Source organism: Aspergillus lucknowensis, assembly GCF_044049455.1.
Source record: "Aspergillus lucknowensis strain CBS 449.75 chromosome Unknown BJX67scaffold_15, whole genome shotgun sequence".
NCBI lineage: Eukaryota > Fungi > Ascomycota > Eurotiomycetes > Eurotiales > Aspergillaceae > Aspergillus > Aspergillus lucknowensis.
This window is the reverse complement of record NW_027263559.1, coordinates 119,154-132,896: the sequence shown is the minus strand read 5'-3', so window position 1 is coordinate 132,896 and position 13,743 is coordinate 119,154. Positions and strand designations below refer to the sequence as shown.

At 52.8% G+C, this 13,743-nt stretch overlaps 7 protein-coding genes across 7 annotated transcripts; 4 read left to right on the top strand and 3 right to left on the bottom strand.

The window, feature by feature from the left end:
- Window positions 1-810: 810 nt before the first annotated feature.
- BJX67DRAFT_60673 (uncharacterized protein) lies at window positions 811-1,636 on the top strand. The gene is made up of 2 exons (XM_071035219.1): window positions 811-1,127; window positions 1,175-1,636. The coding sequence occupies exons 1-2, from the start codon at window positions 902-904 to the stop codon at window positions 1,465-1,467; spliced, it is 519 nt and encodes a 172-aa protein (XP_070887065.1). The 5' UTR covers window positions 811-901; the 3' UTR covers window positions 1,468-1,636.
- Window positions 1,637-2,441, top strand: BJX67DRAFT_60535 (uncharacterized protein). Its single transcript, XM_071035217.1, has 2 exons — window positions 1,637-2,016; window positions 2,094-2,441. The coding sequence occupies exons 1-2, from the start codon at window positions 1,805-1,807 to the stop codon at window positions 2,344-2,346; spliced, it is 465 nt and encodes a 154-aa protein (XP_070887064.1). The 5' UTR covers window positions 1,637-1,804; the 3' UTR covers window positions 2,347-2,441.
- Window positions 2,442-4,068: 1,627 nt separating this feature from the next.
- Window positions 4,069-5,309, top strand: BJX67DRAFT_60543 (putative antigenic thaumatin domain protein). The gene has a single exon (XM_071035218.1). It carries the CDS (start codon window positions 4,419-4,421, stop codon window positions 4,923-4,925), a length of 507 nt encoding a protein of 168 aa, XP_070887063.1. The 5' UTR covers window positions 4,069-4,418; the 3' UTR covers window positions 4,926-5,309.
- Window positions 5,310-6,379: 1,070 nt separating this feature from the next.
- BJX67DRAFT_351050 (uncharacterized protein) lies at window positions 6,380-7,704 on the bottom strand. The gene has a single exon (XM_071028872.1). The coding sequence runs from the start codon at window positions 7,158-7,160 to the stop codon at window positions 6,630-6,632; it is 531 nt and encodes a 176-aa protein (XP_070887062.1). The 5' UTR covers window positions 7,161-7,704; the 3' UTR covers window positions 6,380-6,629.
- Window positions 7,705-7,804: 100 nt separating this feature from the next.
- BJX67DRAFT_60472 (uncharacterized protein) lies at window positions 7,805-8,896 on the top strand. Its single transcript, XM_071035216.1, has one exon. The coding sequence runs from the start codon at window positions 7,906-7,908 to the stop codon at window positions 8,521-8,523; it is 618 nt and encodes a 205-aa protein (XP_070887061.1). The 5' UTR covers window positions 7,805-7,905; the 3' UTR covers window positions 8,524-8,896.
- BJX67DRAFT_380286 (DUF92 domain-containing protein) lies at window positions 8,582-9,912 on the bottom strand (the record flags this gene model as incomplete). Its single annotated transcript, XM_071032765.1, has 4 exons — window positions 8,582-8,902; window positions 8,979-9,345; window positions 9,430-9,659; window positions 9,727-9,912. The coding sequence occupies 4 exons, from the start codon at window positions 9,910-9,912 to the stop codon at window positions 8,582-8,584; spliced, it is 1,104 nt and encodes a 367-aa protein (XP_070887060.1).
- Window positions 9,913-10,941: 1,029 nt separating this feature from the next.
- BJX67DRAFT_380285 (glycoside hydrolase superfamily) lies at window positions 10,942-13,733 on the bottom strand (the record flags this gene model as incomplete). The annotated part of the gene is made up of 5 exons (XM_071032764.1): window positions 10,942-11,453; window positions 11,505-11,540; window positions 11,585-11,653; window positions 11,705-11,912; window positions 11,964-13,733. 5 exons carry the CDS (start codon window positions 13,731-13,733, stop codon window positions 10,942-10,944), a joined length of 2,595 nt encoding a protein of 864 aa, XP_070887059.1.
- Between the last annotated feature and the right edge of the window lie 10 nt (window positions 13,734-13,743).

The window sequence follows — 13,743 nt, the reverse complement described above, 5'->3', positions numbered from 1 at the left end:
AAAAGAGCAATGCATGCAATTGCAGGAAGACAATCAGAAGAAGGTACTAGTATGAAGATGGCCGGAAGAAAAGGAAGGTGATTGGCCTATCGAGGATAAGCAACTTGAAGTTAGGGGGAGGATGAAGCATGGAAGGAAGGCTAGAACGGCATGCGCGGCAGTTTGGAAATAACTTCACTGTCTGAGGGAATCGTCGTCCTGGGCTCGTAAAGTCTGTTCTTGTTTAGTCTGGTCTTAGTCCATTCCAGCTCTCAAGGCTGGGAATTTGGATTGGAGGGATATCTGTGATGTGGTCTGCAGCGGGGAACGAGTGACTCAGGACGTCTGGAAGTGTCAAATTGAATTGTAAATAGAAATGCATGTCAGTTTGACCTTGCGCTCAAGAGGCAGCCAGATCTGCACAGGCCTCCCAACAGAAGGCGTTGCGGAGTGAGGGGAGCTGAGGCTAGTCCAGGCAGAGCTTTCCAGACCCTTGTGCAATATCCAATGAAGATGTGATCTCTGCGAAGAGCTCCCCCACTCCGCCCTGGCTGTCAGAGTCATCCTCTCTAGCTGGAGCTCCGTATTCGTCCTCTTTGGGAAGGGAAGTCGCGGCCGATGACGTCACATTTGTAATTGTTGAAGAGGTTTGTAAACTTTGTCTCTGTTTGCTTGGTTTGTCTACTCCACATCCTCACCCAGGAACGGTGCGAGTCGTCCCAGTCGGGTCGGATGAATGATCGCTCATCTTCCCATCTCTCTTTTTCGGCGGCTCAGCCCATAGGCCAACTCTCCTCCAATGCCTCTCCGAGGATGAACTTGGAGGCCAGCTTACTCACGCACAGTCAGGATCGCCTGAAGTCCTTGCGGAAGGACCCCTCGACTTTGAATGGAAATGCCGTCTTGATTCTCGATTGGGGGCATGCGGGATCCGGTTGAGCTTGATTGGTGCATTTCACCCTCGCGTCTTCGGCGATGCTTGCACGATACGCGACGAACGACAGGATGTGCCCGTACGACGTCAGCGCGAGTTCCTGGCGGTGGTGCTCGCGCTTACTTGGGGTTGGCTAACTCAAAATTGGAACCAAATGCTCCTTTGGGAAATAAAGCGGAAAGCATAATCTCGGAGGCCCGAGTTGAAATCGACGGTAAGTTAGTTACTTTCCGAAAAGTGATTTGTCATATCAATTTTCAGGCCACTGCATGACTCTCGACACCTCTGCACCTCAACCTGACTTGGGAAGGCTTCTCGCGTTTGGGCACTCTCGTGGAGAATTAGCAGGAGTACACTTACTTCGGTCTCTCATGCAAGTAGGCGGTGCGTTTCCGAGCTTGACGATTCTACCACTTCTCTCACGAATGCTGGAACAGCCTGGTTCCCGACATCCGCAATCCCTTCAATACAAGTACGGGAGGGGATTATTGGCCTTGTCGGATGGCAAAGGCGTACCACTGTGTAGATATCAGCGACATGCACTTGTCTCTTAAACACCTCATAAAATTGTTCACTCTTTCTCGGTTCCTTCCTGCTGTTACTTTTCACACCAGGCTTGAGGACCGTGAAGCTCCCGACGAGGCGTTGTTATTAGGCGTTGCCTGACCCTTGAGTGCTCCCAGCGGTATCACGCCTTGCCCAAAGCTGACGGCCAGGACGACCCGCCACTAGTTGACGTCCGAACCGGATGTCGAACAATTTGGCAATGTTTGGAAAAGTCATTAGGTGGCTTGCCAGGTGCATTCACCGGGACTGCTGGCAGCTACCTTCGTTTGGAAGCACTCCTACTCGAAATCGTCAGAGAGTGGAGTGTTATTTAGACTGTAGTCAATGGATCGTCTTGATCAGCTTCTTATTGGTCTCAGTCACAATAACACCATTGACAACCTCGAGGGAAGGGCGTCGAGTATCACGGATGAGCCTATATACTACACTACGAGTGCAAAGTTTTTGTATTCGCAGTTCATGGTACAGTTCGTATTCCGCCGAGTTGGGACGGATGATGCCCGCCATATCGACATTACCACCGGGTGCTTTGAGTGGTAAGGTTCTGTTTCCAAGCTGTGCAATGACGCTCACTAATAAATGGGGTCTGCGGGTGACCGAATGCCCTGGACAGTTCACTGGACCACTCGTCTGTAGATATGGGGAACGCCTGGCACCGGCGGGATGGGAAACCAAATGTCACCTTCACCATGATACACTACAGGCCTCCAAGCGAGGAGGCTCACCGTGCGGAGATTTTCGCATTTCCTGGGGTCATTATCGGACGGCTCAGAGCCTTTTCCGCGAGAGAACATAAGGCCATGCCAATGAATCAAGTATATGGCCACAACCTGCTCCAAGGAAAACCACCAATAGGTTTGCGGTGATGCTTAGGTTTCGAGCGGTACCAGGCGCGAATTATCCAAGCCTATATGACAGGGGACGGCCTGATCTTGAACGAGAGCCGAATAATATCAGTGCCTGAAAAGTGTGCAGAGAACATTGCACCGTTTCATTGTTAGTTGGAAAGCGAACCTACAGGGGACCCATGAATGGGCTGGAGTTTACCCTCTAAGCATGCATAGAAGCCCAAGGATGGCCTTCTGCATCATCTGTAGTCTTAGAAAGGTCCTTTTGCGACTTCGCCTTGACCTCTCCTTTCGCGAACGTTCTCAGATACACCATATAAGATATATTTCACCACTGCACCTCGCAGGTATCATTGAACGTTGTATCTTCGGGGTTAATTGTTAAGTAATTTGGTTGAAAACACTGCAGTCAAGGAATGGGAGTCAGTCACAAATATTTCCATGTTACTTATATCTGGAATTGAGATTGGTATAATGTACCATATCCTGTTTAGAAAACATGCCTGGCCACGGGTGCCAAAATAGGGATGGACAAGAAATTTTTCACTCAGTACATCCCTGTTGGAAGGCAACAGAGAGGCGGGCTGCTGAAGTCTCACTTCACGATTTTACAGACACCTGAGGCACTTTTAGGCAACCTGCCTGCCAGCGCCAGCCCAGTCATGTCAGTGGGCAGCTGACTTGCCGGTTCTTTCATTTGAACACCGCCCCGTCAGCACCCGCGGATGCACTCTCGGATTCTCCCTGCAGGTACTTCCCGGCGAATGCACTTTGGGTTCCTCTAACTAACCAATGAGTTCGAATCCTCCGCTGGTTCGGACGCCCTGTTCATTTTTTCACCAGTCTCTTCTGCCCTCCACGAATGGAATCTATCCACATCACACCCACCAGGATCCACGGACCCGAACGGGTGAAGATGGCTGAGGAGCCTTGAAGACTATGGGAGGGCGCGCAACGCCGTGGAGACTTGATGTTCTGGTCGACCGAAAAAGAAAGCCGTGGCACGCTTTCAAGTTTCAGTGGACAGCAGAATCTGCCAAGTTGGGGTAGGCTGCCAGGCGAATAATAATTGAAGCCATCGTTGACATCTGTTCGAGGTGCGGTCTGCAATGACGAAGCTCTGTGGGAAGAATTTTCCACGTTTCGTGTGCATGCTGTCAGGTACACGTCGGCTCTGATTGTTCGAACCAGGCGGTTGGGTGGCGAAGAACGCTGACTCGGTCTCGCCCGTTACAGGGTCCACAGCCCCGAGTCTCACAGCCCCGAGTCTCACAGAGTGAGCCACGAACACTCGGGTCCTTCTTCTCACGGCCTTGGATTCGTCAGAAATTTCCGATTTAGGATGGTTTGGGGGCTCTGTGGGTTGGTTCTTGTTGACAACAGGGAACATCGAGGTGTCTCACGTCTCACGTCTCGACGAACACATCAAAGGATGCCAATGCCATGCGCACAATGACACATCTTCGTCAGCCTTAGCATTGACGATCTAGACCCGACCGCCGATGTGCTTGGCTCACTAACTTGAGAGATTTCTTTTAGCGCACAACCTAGTCCGTTCTTTGATTTGGGCCCAACGCTTTCAACACTCAAACGACGTGGATCCTGTCTTGACATTATATTTCATCATGATTGGTCGCAAATTCAGGAACCAAACACGGTGGAGCTGCAGGTTAACTTATGGTTGGCTAGCTGAGAAATGATTGTGTTCCTGAATCTCAGCGCTAGCAACGTGGCGCACACCACCAACATGGACACCCATGCTCAAAGGTTTGGCACAGTTGATGCCTCACTCTTTCATCTCCACCGGGCACCAGTCGTTTGTCCACGAAATTGGGGAACCTTTTCACCGAAGATTCTGCGAGGGTATCCATCATGAGGAACCCCACTCAAGGCAAGCCATCATGATAAATATGCAGTCGTTCCCTTCCCTCGCTCCGCGCTCTCTTACTTCACCTTCAAGCATTCATTCCTTCTCGAGGTTGACCCTCCCACAGTCCTTTCAAGCCAGTCTACTCCCTCGTCTGTAGACCAGACCAAACTTTTGTCCATCCTTCAAACCAAAACTACCCACGACAGTCACTCTCTCCACAATGCTCTTCTCCAAGATCGTCAGCCTGGCCGCTACCCTGGCTACCGCTTCCGCTCTGCCTTTCACTCCCGCCTCCCGCTCCACTGGCGGCGGTGTCTCCATCATCAACAACGTCGGCCAGGATATCTATCTCTGGTCCGTTTCCGCTCTCTCGGCCCCGATGCAGGTCCTCCCTGTTGGCCAGACCTACCTCGAGAACTGGCAGATCAACCCCAATGGCGGCGGCATCTCCATCAAGCTCGGCTGCTCTGAGGACGGCGCAAGCGTTCTCCAGTTCGAATACACTGTGGCCGGTGACCTCCTCTTCTGGGACATGTCCAGCATTGACTTGCACCCGGACTCCCCGCTCATCGCGGCCGGTTTCGCCGTCACCATTGACGACGCCACCTGCCAGACTGTCACTTGTGCTCCTGGTGATGTGAACTGCTCTGAATCCTACCAGTTCCCAGATGACCACAACACCCGCGCCTGCTCCGCCAGTGCTGCTTGGACTCTTACCCTGGGTTAAGTCACGAACAAACCCGGCTCTTCAGAGAAAGAACCAAACGGAAAAATTTTTTTGGGAAGAATTCTGGAGTCCCGTCAAAGTGACTCTTTTATTATCATCTCCCTGACGGATTTTGGATTTGGATCAATAAGGCGGGCCCTCGCCCAGGCAGGCGATTCTTATGTAACGAGTCTCACGACGGAACGCGCTCTGGATAGGCGCTCAAGGTACATATGGGAATGGAACACGGCGCACATGTGAATAGGAAAATAGAATTGGGAATAAATTGATAAAATTGAAAAGATACCCTCGACGATGTAGAAGGGACAGCTAGTTAGCCAGGTCCATTCGTACCAAGGTAGCTTCGTCTACGAAAACCCAGCGCAACATTGTATTAAGCCTTACCTATCCATGCCTTCTCGTCCAAAGCGCATGGTTTTGAGAATTCATCATTACTGTAAACTATAATCGCATGAATGTCCGCGCAGTGCAGTGCATCCTTCCTGAACTGCTGTCGAGCCAAGCATTGCGCGGCGCGGCGCCTAAGGCAGCTAGCGAGCACTAGCTGAGGATCCGTTGGCGATCAGCTGTCAAGCATTGAACAGCTACTTATTAGCGTATACCATCGGTCGGTGGTCGCGGTATATTAGGTCGGATCAATGCAGAATATGAAAGAGAGGGTCCCGGATTAGGTGGCTACTGGCGAAGCGCGAAGCGCGAAGTGATCGGACTTGCGTGGGACGATGTGCATTCTCGGCGCGGGCCCTGGTAGTACGGGTACATCAGGGGCTCATGTACGAGTACCCCACGAATTCCGGATAGATTTCGGGTAGTAGTTGATCATTATCGACGTCGGATAAGATTTCCAAGTTGTAAGACCTTTGGGAAAGGATTGGCTGGACGGTATGACTTGTTTCCGAATACTGTGGACCGCTGGCATAGCTCCGAGTTGTATAGCACAAAGTGCAACTTTCGGGTGCGCATCTGGGAATATTTTACTTTCCTGATTCGTTCTGTAAACGCTTAATACTAGCAAGCTTCCAATACAGAGGTTCTGTATAATGCTTTGTCAGTGCCGTTCAACATCATCGTCAAGGACCCCCGCAAGTCAGGTCCACACGAGACGTCCGCCAAGGAGGCTACTAGCACGATGGGGATATTTACGCAACTTCGCAATCAATAAGGAGCAGGGAAGTTACCATGTCCTGAAACTCGGTGGCCTTGCTGCCTCCGTTGGTCTTGATTTTCGGGTACCTTTCCTTTCTGCCCGGAGTGCTTTTATCTGCTAACTTCCGGTTGGGCTCCGGAGATACGCTTTAGCCTATGACTTATTTTTCCTACCCTCCGCGTAATTTCCCATATATATATAGAAGGGTATAAGATCATGGACTGGACACACTCTGCATAGGCTCAACGAATGAGGAACCTTTACGCTACTGTTTTCGAACTCCATACAGGCACAAGGGATGGAACGGCTCAGTAAACTGGGGATGATCTCAGAAAGCACAAAGTTACAATAGCTGCAAAGACAAAGAGACAGTGTTAAACAAAGCGGCGGTCGATGACAAGGGTGATTGTCATTGTTTCAGATGCGCCTCTTTGTTAGCCTCAGGATATAAGCTGCTGGAACCCTCGCCATTCTTTGCCTCACCATAACGCAACACAACGCAGCGTAAACTGACCACGAGACTCCAGGCGGACACAGATACTCTCCAACTACAAATATCACTTCAACACCAAAATGCCTCCTAACAAGAAGTCGTCTTCCGCCGCCCTGGGCGACGATTTCCTCGCGCGGATCGACGGGCTGCAAAGATCCTGGGAGGAGCACCAAGCCAGCAACCCGGCAGTGCTGGGCCCAGTACCAGACCCTAGGCCTGGCCATGATACTACACTAGCCGACGTACCCCTCCACGTCCGTCCTAGGCCCAAGGGGACCACCGGGACCGGGAGCGTAGCCGACGATAACGGCGACAATGAATCCGACGATTCTCTCGATTCCGAGAGAAGACGCGAGATCATGCGCATCATGCGAGACGACGCCTTCAGGCTAGGCTCCTCCTCCTCATCCGGCTCCGCGACTCCACCACCTAGATGGATGCACCCGTCCGGACGGGTTCCGGAGGAAGTGACAACGATCAACTTCAACATGGAGACTCCGGCCGCTGTCGTCGAGGCCGAGGAGCAGATGAACGACCGCGGGTCGGTGAACGAGCTCCTCACGGGGGTGTCGGAGGCTGCGAAGATCACGAACATGATGGATCTGGTGCTGCACGCTGAGTCGGCGCTGGGGAACAAGGATGCCCATCAGGCTGAGCTGAACGCGTCGAGGGCGCTGCAGATTGCGACCGAGCTGGATGACAAGGAATACATTGAGCGATGCAACATGTTTTTGGAGTGGGCGAGGGACATCGCTGAGGCGGAGGCAGCCGGCGAGTTCGAACCTTACTGGGGTGGCCGCAACCTGGCTCGGACGCCGAGCCGGTCTCCCAGCAGGTCTATCAGTCGAGCCTCGATTCGGTCTACCGGCTGGTCTCCCTGCCCGTCTCCCAGTTGGGCCTCGACCCGGTCTACCAGCTGGTCCCCATCCCCCAGCCCGTCACGCAGCGAGCGCGGAAGCGAGTATCAGTCCGAGCCCAAGTGGGAAGAAGAAGACGACGACGGATATGACATTATCGATGAAAGCGATTTCGACGGAGGCGATGACGAAGGTGAGGGAACCCTGCGGCTGACCCGAACTAACACCCTCGAGTCCCTCAGTGACACAGGAAGCGGACGTGCTTCGCCGCGCCCTCCTCGCTCTAACTTGAAGCAGAAACGCAGCCACAGGTATAGACCGGAGATAGAAAGGAACCCCGCGTACCCCAACGTTTACTACGCCTGGAAAACAAACTCCGACACCGAAGACCACGACGACGACGATGACGACGACGACGAAGAATCTCGCATCACAAGGGACATCACCCGCAAACGCCCGCGCAGGGACATCGCCTCCATAAACATGCGATACACACACGTCATCAGAGCAAAACCAATCTACAAACCCAAGGTAAGAAGCATAAAGCCCAAAGTCCTTCGGGCAACCCCAACAGCATGGCTCTCTCTCGAGGGGAACGCCGACGTTAGGGATCCCTTCGCGGAGCGCTTCTGGAACTGCCATTCCACCGTCCTGCTCTTCCAAGAAGGCGTAGGCCAGCTGGACGATATGAAGTGGCTCTCTCAGTACGAGAGCTCGCCGTTCAAGGTGTGCCGCGCGAACTTTACCTTCCGGGCCTCGGTGCCCATGAGCAACATGGCCTCGCGCGTACGCACGACGAAGATCTTCCCCGAGCAGGAGTGGGAGTTTATTGCGCCGGAGAAGGAATGGGATGCCTTTAAGAGCGATGTACAGGGGAAGAAACTGACGATGGAGTTCCTGGAATGGGAGAGAGAGCGGATTCAGATGGCTGTCAAGGAAAAGCCGAAGACGGCGATCGAGCGGCTCTTTGTTCGATTCACTCCTCCACCTATCCGGGGTTTTCGTCCCTTGTTCTTGGTGTTGGCTCCGATGATTTTCCTTTGCTTGGTGGTGAGCCTATGGCTCTGGTCACAGTTTGAGACTATACGTCTGGATTGGTAGGTTGTATATCCTATATTTATCTGATAGAAGTTAAATTTCCCCAGTTTATTAGTCTGCTTCAAGCAAAGACGTCCGAGATAGACAGGTCCCACGCGTAGCTGGCAAGCCCGATAGCGCCCACACTCATAACCAAGGCCATCAACACGTTGACGGCATTGTTATCCAAGATATCCCAGCCACTTTCCACGCGGCGACTCTCATTATTCGCGTCGTCCTTGCCTACTTTTGTCCCAGATAGTCTCGTCCCTTTGAGCGCGGCCGTGTTGGCCAGAGCCTCCGTATTCCGGAGCTGGGCACCCGTCGAGCCAGTCGAAACCCCGGAAACACTCTCCACTTCTCCAGGTGCCGTGGAGGAGGGATGGATGAGAACCTGAAGCAACTGGTATTAGTAAACGTCGCATATATAAGTAATCCAGCGATCCTAATCCTAAATATAGGAAAAGATGAATGAATACCTTCTTCCCGCCAACCCCCTCGATAACCTTCCCACTCCGCTTATCAACCACACTAGCCTGGAACAATCCACCTAGTACACTGTCCAAAATACTCCCCAGCGTCCCCCATATCGTTGCTGCAAGAACCCAAATACCCCGTTCTTGCAACGTATCCATGAATCCGCCGCAGATTGGCAAGAGGATCGCGGATGTAAGTGCCACCGTGAACGCACCGAAGGCTCCGGCTACGATTCCGGTCCCGGTAACGCCGCCATTCGTGCCTGGGGGAACAACGCGGAGGGTGGGCGAGATGATAAGGCGGGGTTTCGATTTCGACAGAATGCCAAGTTCGGAGGAGAATGTGTCGGCTGCGACGGCGGCGTAGTTGCTGTTCGCATATGACTATTAGCCTCTTCAACTTTGAGGGATCGATATCCCGGAGGTAGGATAACAGGTAGGGAGAATAACGGACGCTACAATCCCGACAACGAGCAAATCCGCCGCATGCCGTCCATTCGAGAAACACTCTGCCGTCGGCCCATCCACCGCTTCTCTGTTGTTCCATAGAGCCCAGGCATGGATCAGGCTGAGAACCGTCGCGATGATGGAATTAGCAAGGACCTGGATATGTGTTCGGGCTCCCTCGCCGCCGTGCGAGCCCGTCGCGGAGAGGGTGAGCTGTGCTTTTACGTCGTGTTTTACCTGCCGACGTTGGTGTTTACGAATTAGACTGTGCCTGGCTGGAGTTTGAGGCAGACGAGACACAAACCTTCGTAGCCTGCGTCCCACCGAGATAGAAGACAAGCAATAGAATCAACGGGAGTGACCAGGGGTTCAGGGCATGCGCGATAGCAGTCAGCGCTGCAACGACGATACCAAAGGGTGTGAGGGATTTGCGGGAGTATGCGCGGTGCACGAGGGCGGCAATTATCGGGACGGCGATGAAAGGTTGCATCTTGGATGGCTCTGATGGTTACCGACTGGGAGGGAAGTAAGAGAGAGGGGAAAGGGCATCATGAGAGCTTGTTGCGCGGAAGACGAAGAAAAACGGAACATGCGATGTGTGTCACGAGAGGTGAGATGAGCTGAGGTGGGGCGGAGCTTGAGCTCTCAAAAAGGTTGCTGAGCTTCCGCTTGTCACCCTCAAAGCTGTTGGACTCAAACCCGAAGTCGAAGCAACTTGCTTCAAATCTTGGGAGTCCTCAAGAAGGATGCAAATAAACAAAACCCTCCTGGTTGGACCGCCAACTTTCAGCAAAAAAAAAACACCTGCACCCGGTTTCTGCCCTGGCCTCCCCTCTCCCAGCATCCGACGACCAGAATTCGTTTGTCCCCGTTCTTCGGCGTTCCGGGGTTCATCTCATTATTAATAGCGGCTCTGCGTGAAGAAGGGGACAATGGGGAAGGTCCAAAACTTCGCCGATTCAAGTACGACTCGGCCCTCGAGAGATACGCCACGGGGGTCACCATTCTATCATGATCGGGGACCTCCTGCACCGGCGATACATGCCTTGTTTACTCAACTATTTGGCTTGCTCGTGGCACCTCCTCGAATCGATATGTTGCTCTGGAAGTCGGCGTCGCAGACTTGGTCGGGCATGAGACCTACTAGGAGTTTCTTTGGAAAGTTTTTGCAGAAGCTCGACCCCCTTCCATTAGATCCCGCTGACTCCTGATTATCTGAGCCCATGACTGCGTGGTTTGCCATACCGACCTGCATTAGGACCTGACTGACTTGCACCCCCCTTCTATCGAACCCGTTGTTCAGGCCGTCCTTACCGCTTGAACAGTAACATACCGATATCGATGTGTCAGGGTTGCCAGGATGATTGATGTTTATAAGTTCCCTCCTCGGTTCATTTAATTCATGCGGTAAGCCGACCCGCTGAGCGAGCCTACAAGGGATAAAATGGAAGACCAAAGAATGCGTATTATGTATATCCAGACGTGGATCAACCGCGAGAAGGGTAATGTAAACCTAGCCTTATTCCTGACTTGACTCGTCCATTTCGTCCGGCTCTTCGCCGCCCGGCTCGTCGTTATCTGGCTGGTCATCATCTGGCTCCTCGTCATCTGGCTCCTCGTCAACCGCCCCGCCGTCGTCCGCCTCGGTCTCATCCACACTCCGATACTCCAAATCGATTGCCCAATTCGCGGTTCCGGCAAACCCCAGATCCCTGTAGCGCTCCATACGCCTCGCCATTGTGCCCCTGCTCATAAACGCCACCCACTGTGTGTCATCGTACACAAGGATTTCCGAATCAGAGGCCTCATCGTAGTAGAGCTCGTTAAAGTTGTTCCCGATGATCAAATCCTCAATCTCCGCGTTTGAAAGGACGCCGGGGGTTTTTGTGCACGGCCCTGGGGTTGCCGCAGACTGTGGACCTTCAAAAGTGCACTCCGGTCCAGTGCAGCCTGCCTCTGTCATGCCGAACGCTCGGCCATAGCTCGCCACGCCCACTGCAATTATGTTCCTTGGGACTCCCGCCTTCGTGACTGTAGCGGTTGTAAGTCAATGTTCAATCTGGCACAAGTAAATATACATACTCATTGCAAGTGCGTATTCCGTTTCGGTCAGATTCACTATCCTGTTAGATCTTCGTCTCCCGCAAGAAGACGGGCCTTACCATGACTCCGCAGGCAGTTTCCCCCATCACACCAGTCCTGGGCTAGAGTACTGCCATAATCCCATTGGCCTGTACATTGAATCAATGTTTGCTCTTTAATATTACTTCCAAGACGCTTACCATGAAGGTCGTACGTCATGTAAACGATGTAGTCCAGATGCGGCCACATCTCTGCGAGCGGAAACACCCTAAGATACCAGTAGCACGCAGGTGCAGTCATTGAGACAGTTTTGTTCCGCGAGAATATCTTTCTTAGTCTCTTTAGGAATGCAAGATAATTCGGCCCATCCGATATCCATTCCAACAAAATGCTGGGGCCATTCGAAGTCTACTTCACCTGAGCAATGAAAGCATGTCGAGGTACAGAAACAGGACTTACTCCGGGATATTCCCAATCAAAATCCACACCGTCCAGTTTGTTGTCTTCGACGAATGTCATGATGTTTACGATGAATGTATCCACATTTGCCGGGTGCATGGCCTCGCGGAGCAAACCAAGGCTACCCGAGTTGATTGAAGAACCCCAGCAGCCAAAGGACACGATCTTTTTCACGCCCTCAAGAGCTAGAAAGTCCGACCACTGGTTATTGGTGTCATTGACTTGAATGTGGAAAGTGGAATTGAGGGTAGCAAACCCCCAGTGGATGTGAGTGTACTCGCTGACGTTGATGTGTTTGGCGTGGAGATGGAGACACGGACGGTCGAGGTTGAATGACTCGAAGTACCCAATTCTCATGAACCCGGTGGTTTCTGCAGAGTTATTGAGAATCTGCAGACCACAATTCGATACACATCCCTTGCTATCCGCGGGTGCCGTTCCCGGGTTTCCAGTTGGGCCTTCCTCGCGGATGCAGAATTCGGGAGACACTCCACACTTGCCCAAAGTATTGCAGCACGCATTTAGAGGACATGGGTTCAGCTCACTCAGTGTTGTTCCGTCCGTTGGCGTCATTGTACCTGGAACAGTGGGACCGCAAACGGCATCACGTTTGGGAGCAGGCGCCGGGGGATATCCTTTGCTCAGGCAGATCCTCTGTCCAGGGTAGAGGAGGTCACAGCCATACCAGCCCCAGGTTTTCCGGTCATTGAAATGGCTGAGATTTGACTCATCCAAAGAATTTGCTTCGCCAATGGAGAAACAGGTGTCGTCAGACTGTACTGTATAGCTGAAACACGAGCCATCGTGGTTCATGCCTGGTATTTCGCCTATGGAAACTCTGCTCGAGCAGCATACTTTCTGGCCTGGCTGGAGAGTGGCGCATAGGCTATCCTCCGGGTTATATTGCATAAAATCGTCCCCAGAGATGTCGCACCTTTCCGCCAGCGTCGTGCAGGAGTCCCCGGACAGGACTGTTTCTGTCACGCACCCATGTTCCTCTGAAGGTTCGCTGTCGATGTCGTCCGTGTTGCTATTGCTCCGTCCTATTCCTGGAAGTCTTGAACCGCGGGAAATATCCTCAACGTGAAGCATTTTCTCGTCGTTCTCCACACATCGACCGTTAGCCCATGAATTCAAGGCCTTTTGCACTGTCCCTATATTCCCAGATGTGTCAAATGCCATGCCGAACGTGTGATCTCCATCTTGGTCATGGCCACATAGTTGTATTGCAGCACTTTTGCGCGGTTGTGGACCAAACCTCCAGTTCTGAACACCTTGAATAGCGGATATCACTGAATCATCGCCCGCTTTTGCCCCACTGTAAACTCCGACAGAGATACCATTCAGCCGCCACAGGAGACTGCGGGCGTTACGGCTGGGGGTCTGGGCCAGGAGAGTGTGAAAGTGGGCGAGGACGAAGTCGACCAAACGGGACTCGGGGTGAGAATTTATAGCAGTTATCGTCGAGTTCAGGAGGTCTGGCTCTGTCCGCTCACCTCGAAGAGGAGCTCTCGCCTCAGACGGGGCATCGAGATGGTCGTCGAGCGTACAAGCGAATACCATGAACGCGGCGTCAGGAGAATAAGAGCCGTGGGAAGAGAAGTCGAGTAATACCGGGCGATCACAGGCGTTCAGTTGGTCGGGTGATCTGTAAGGAGTCCACTTGCCGGGGTCGCTGCTGCAAGGAGCAGGACAGACCGACTGCCTGACACAGAGAGCTTCTGCGACTGTCCAGATCGCGGCGATGAAGACGACCAAGGGGCGCCGCATGTTGTACGGA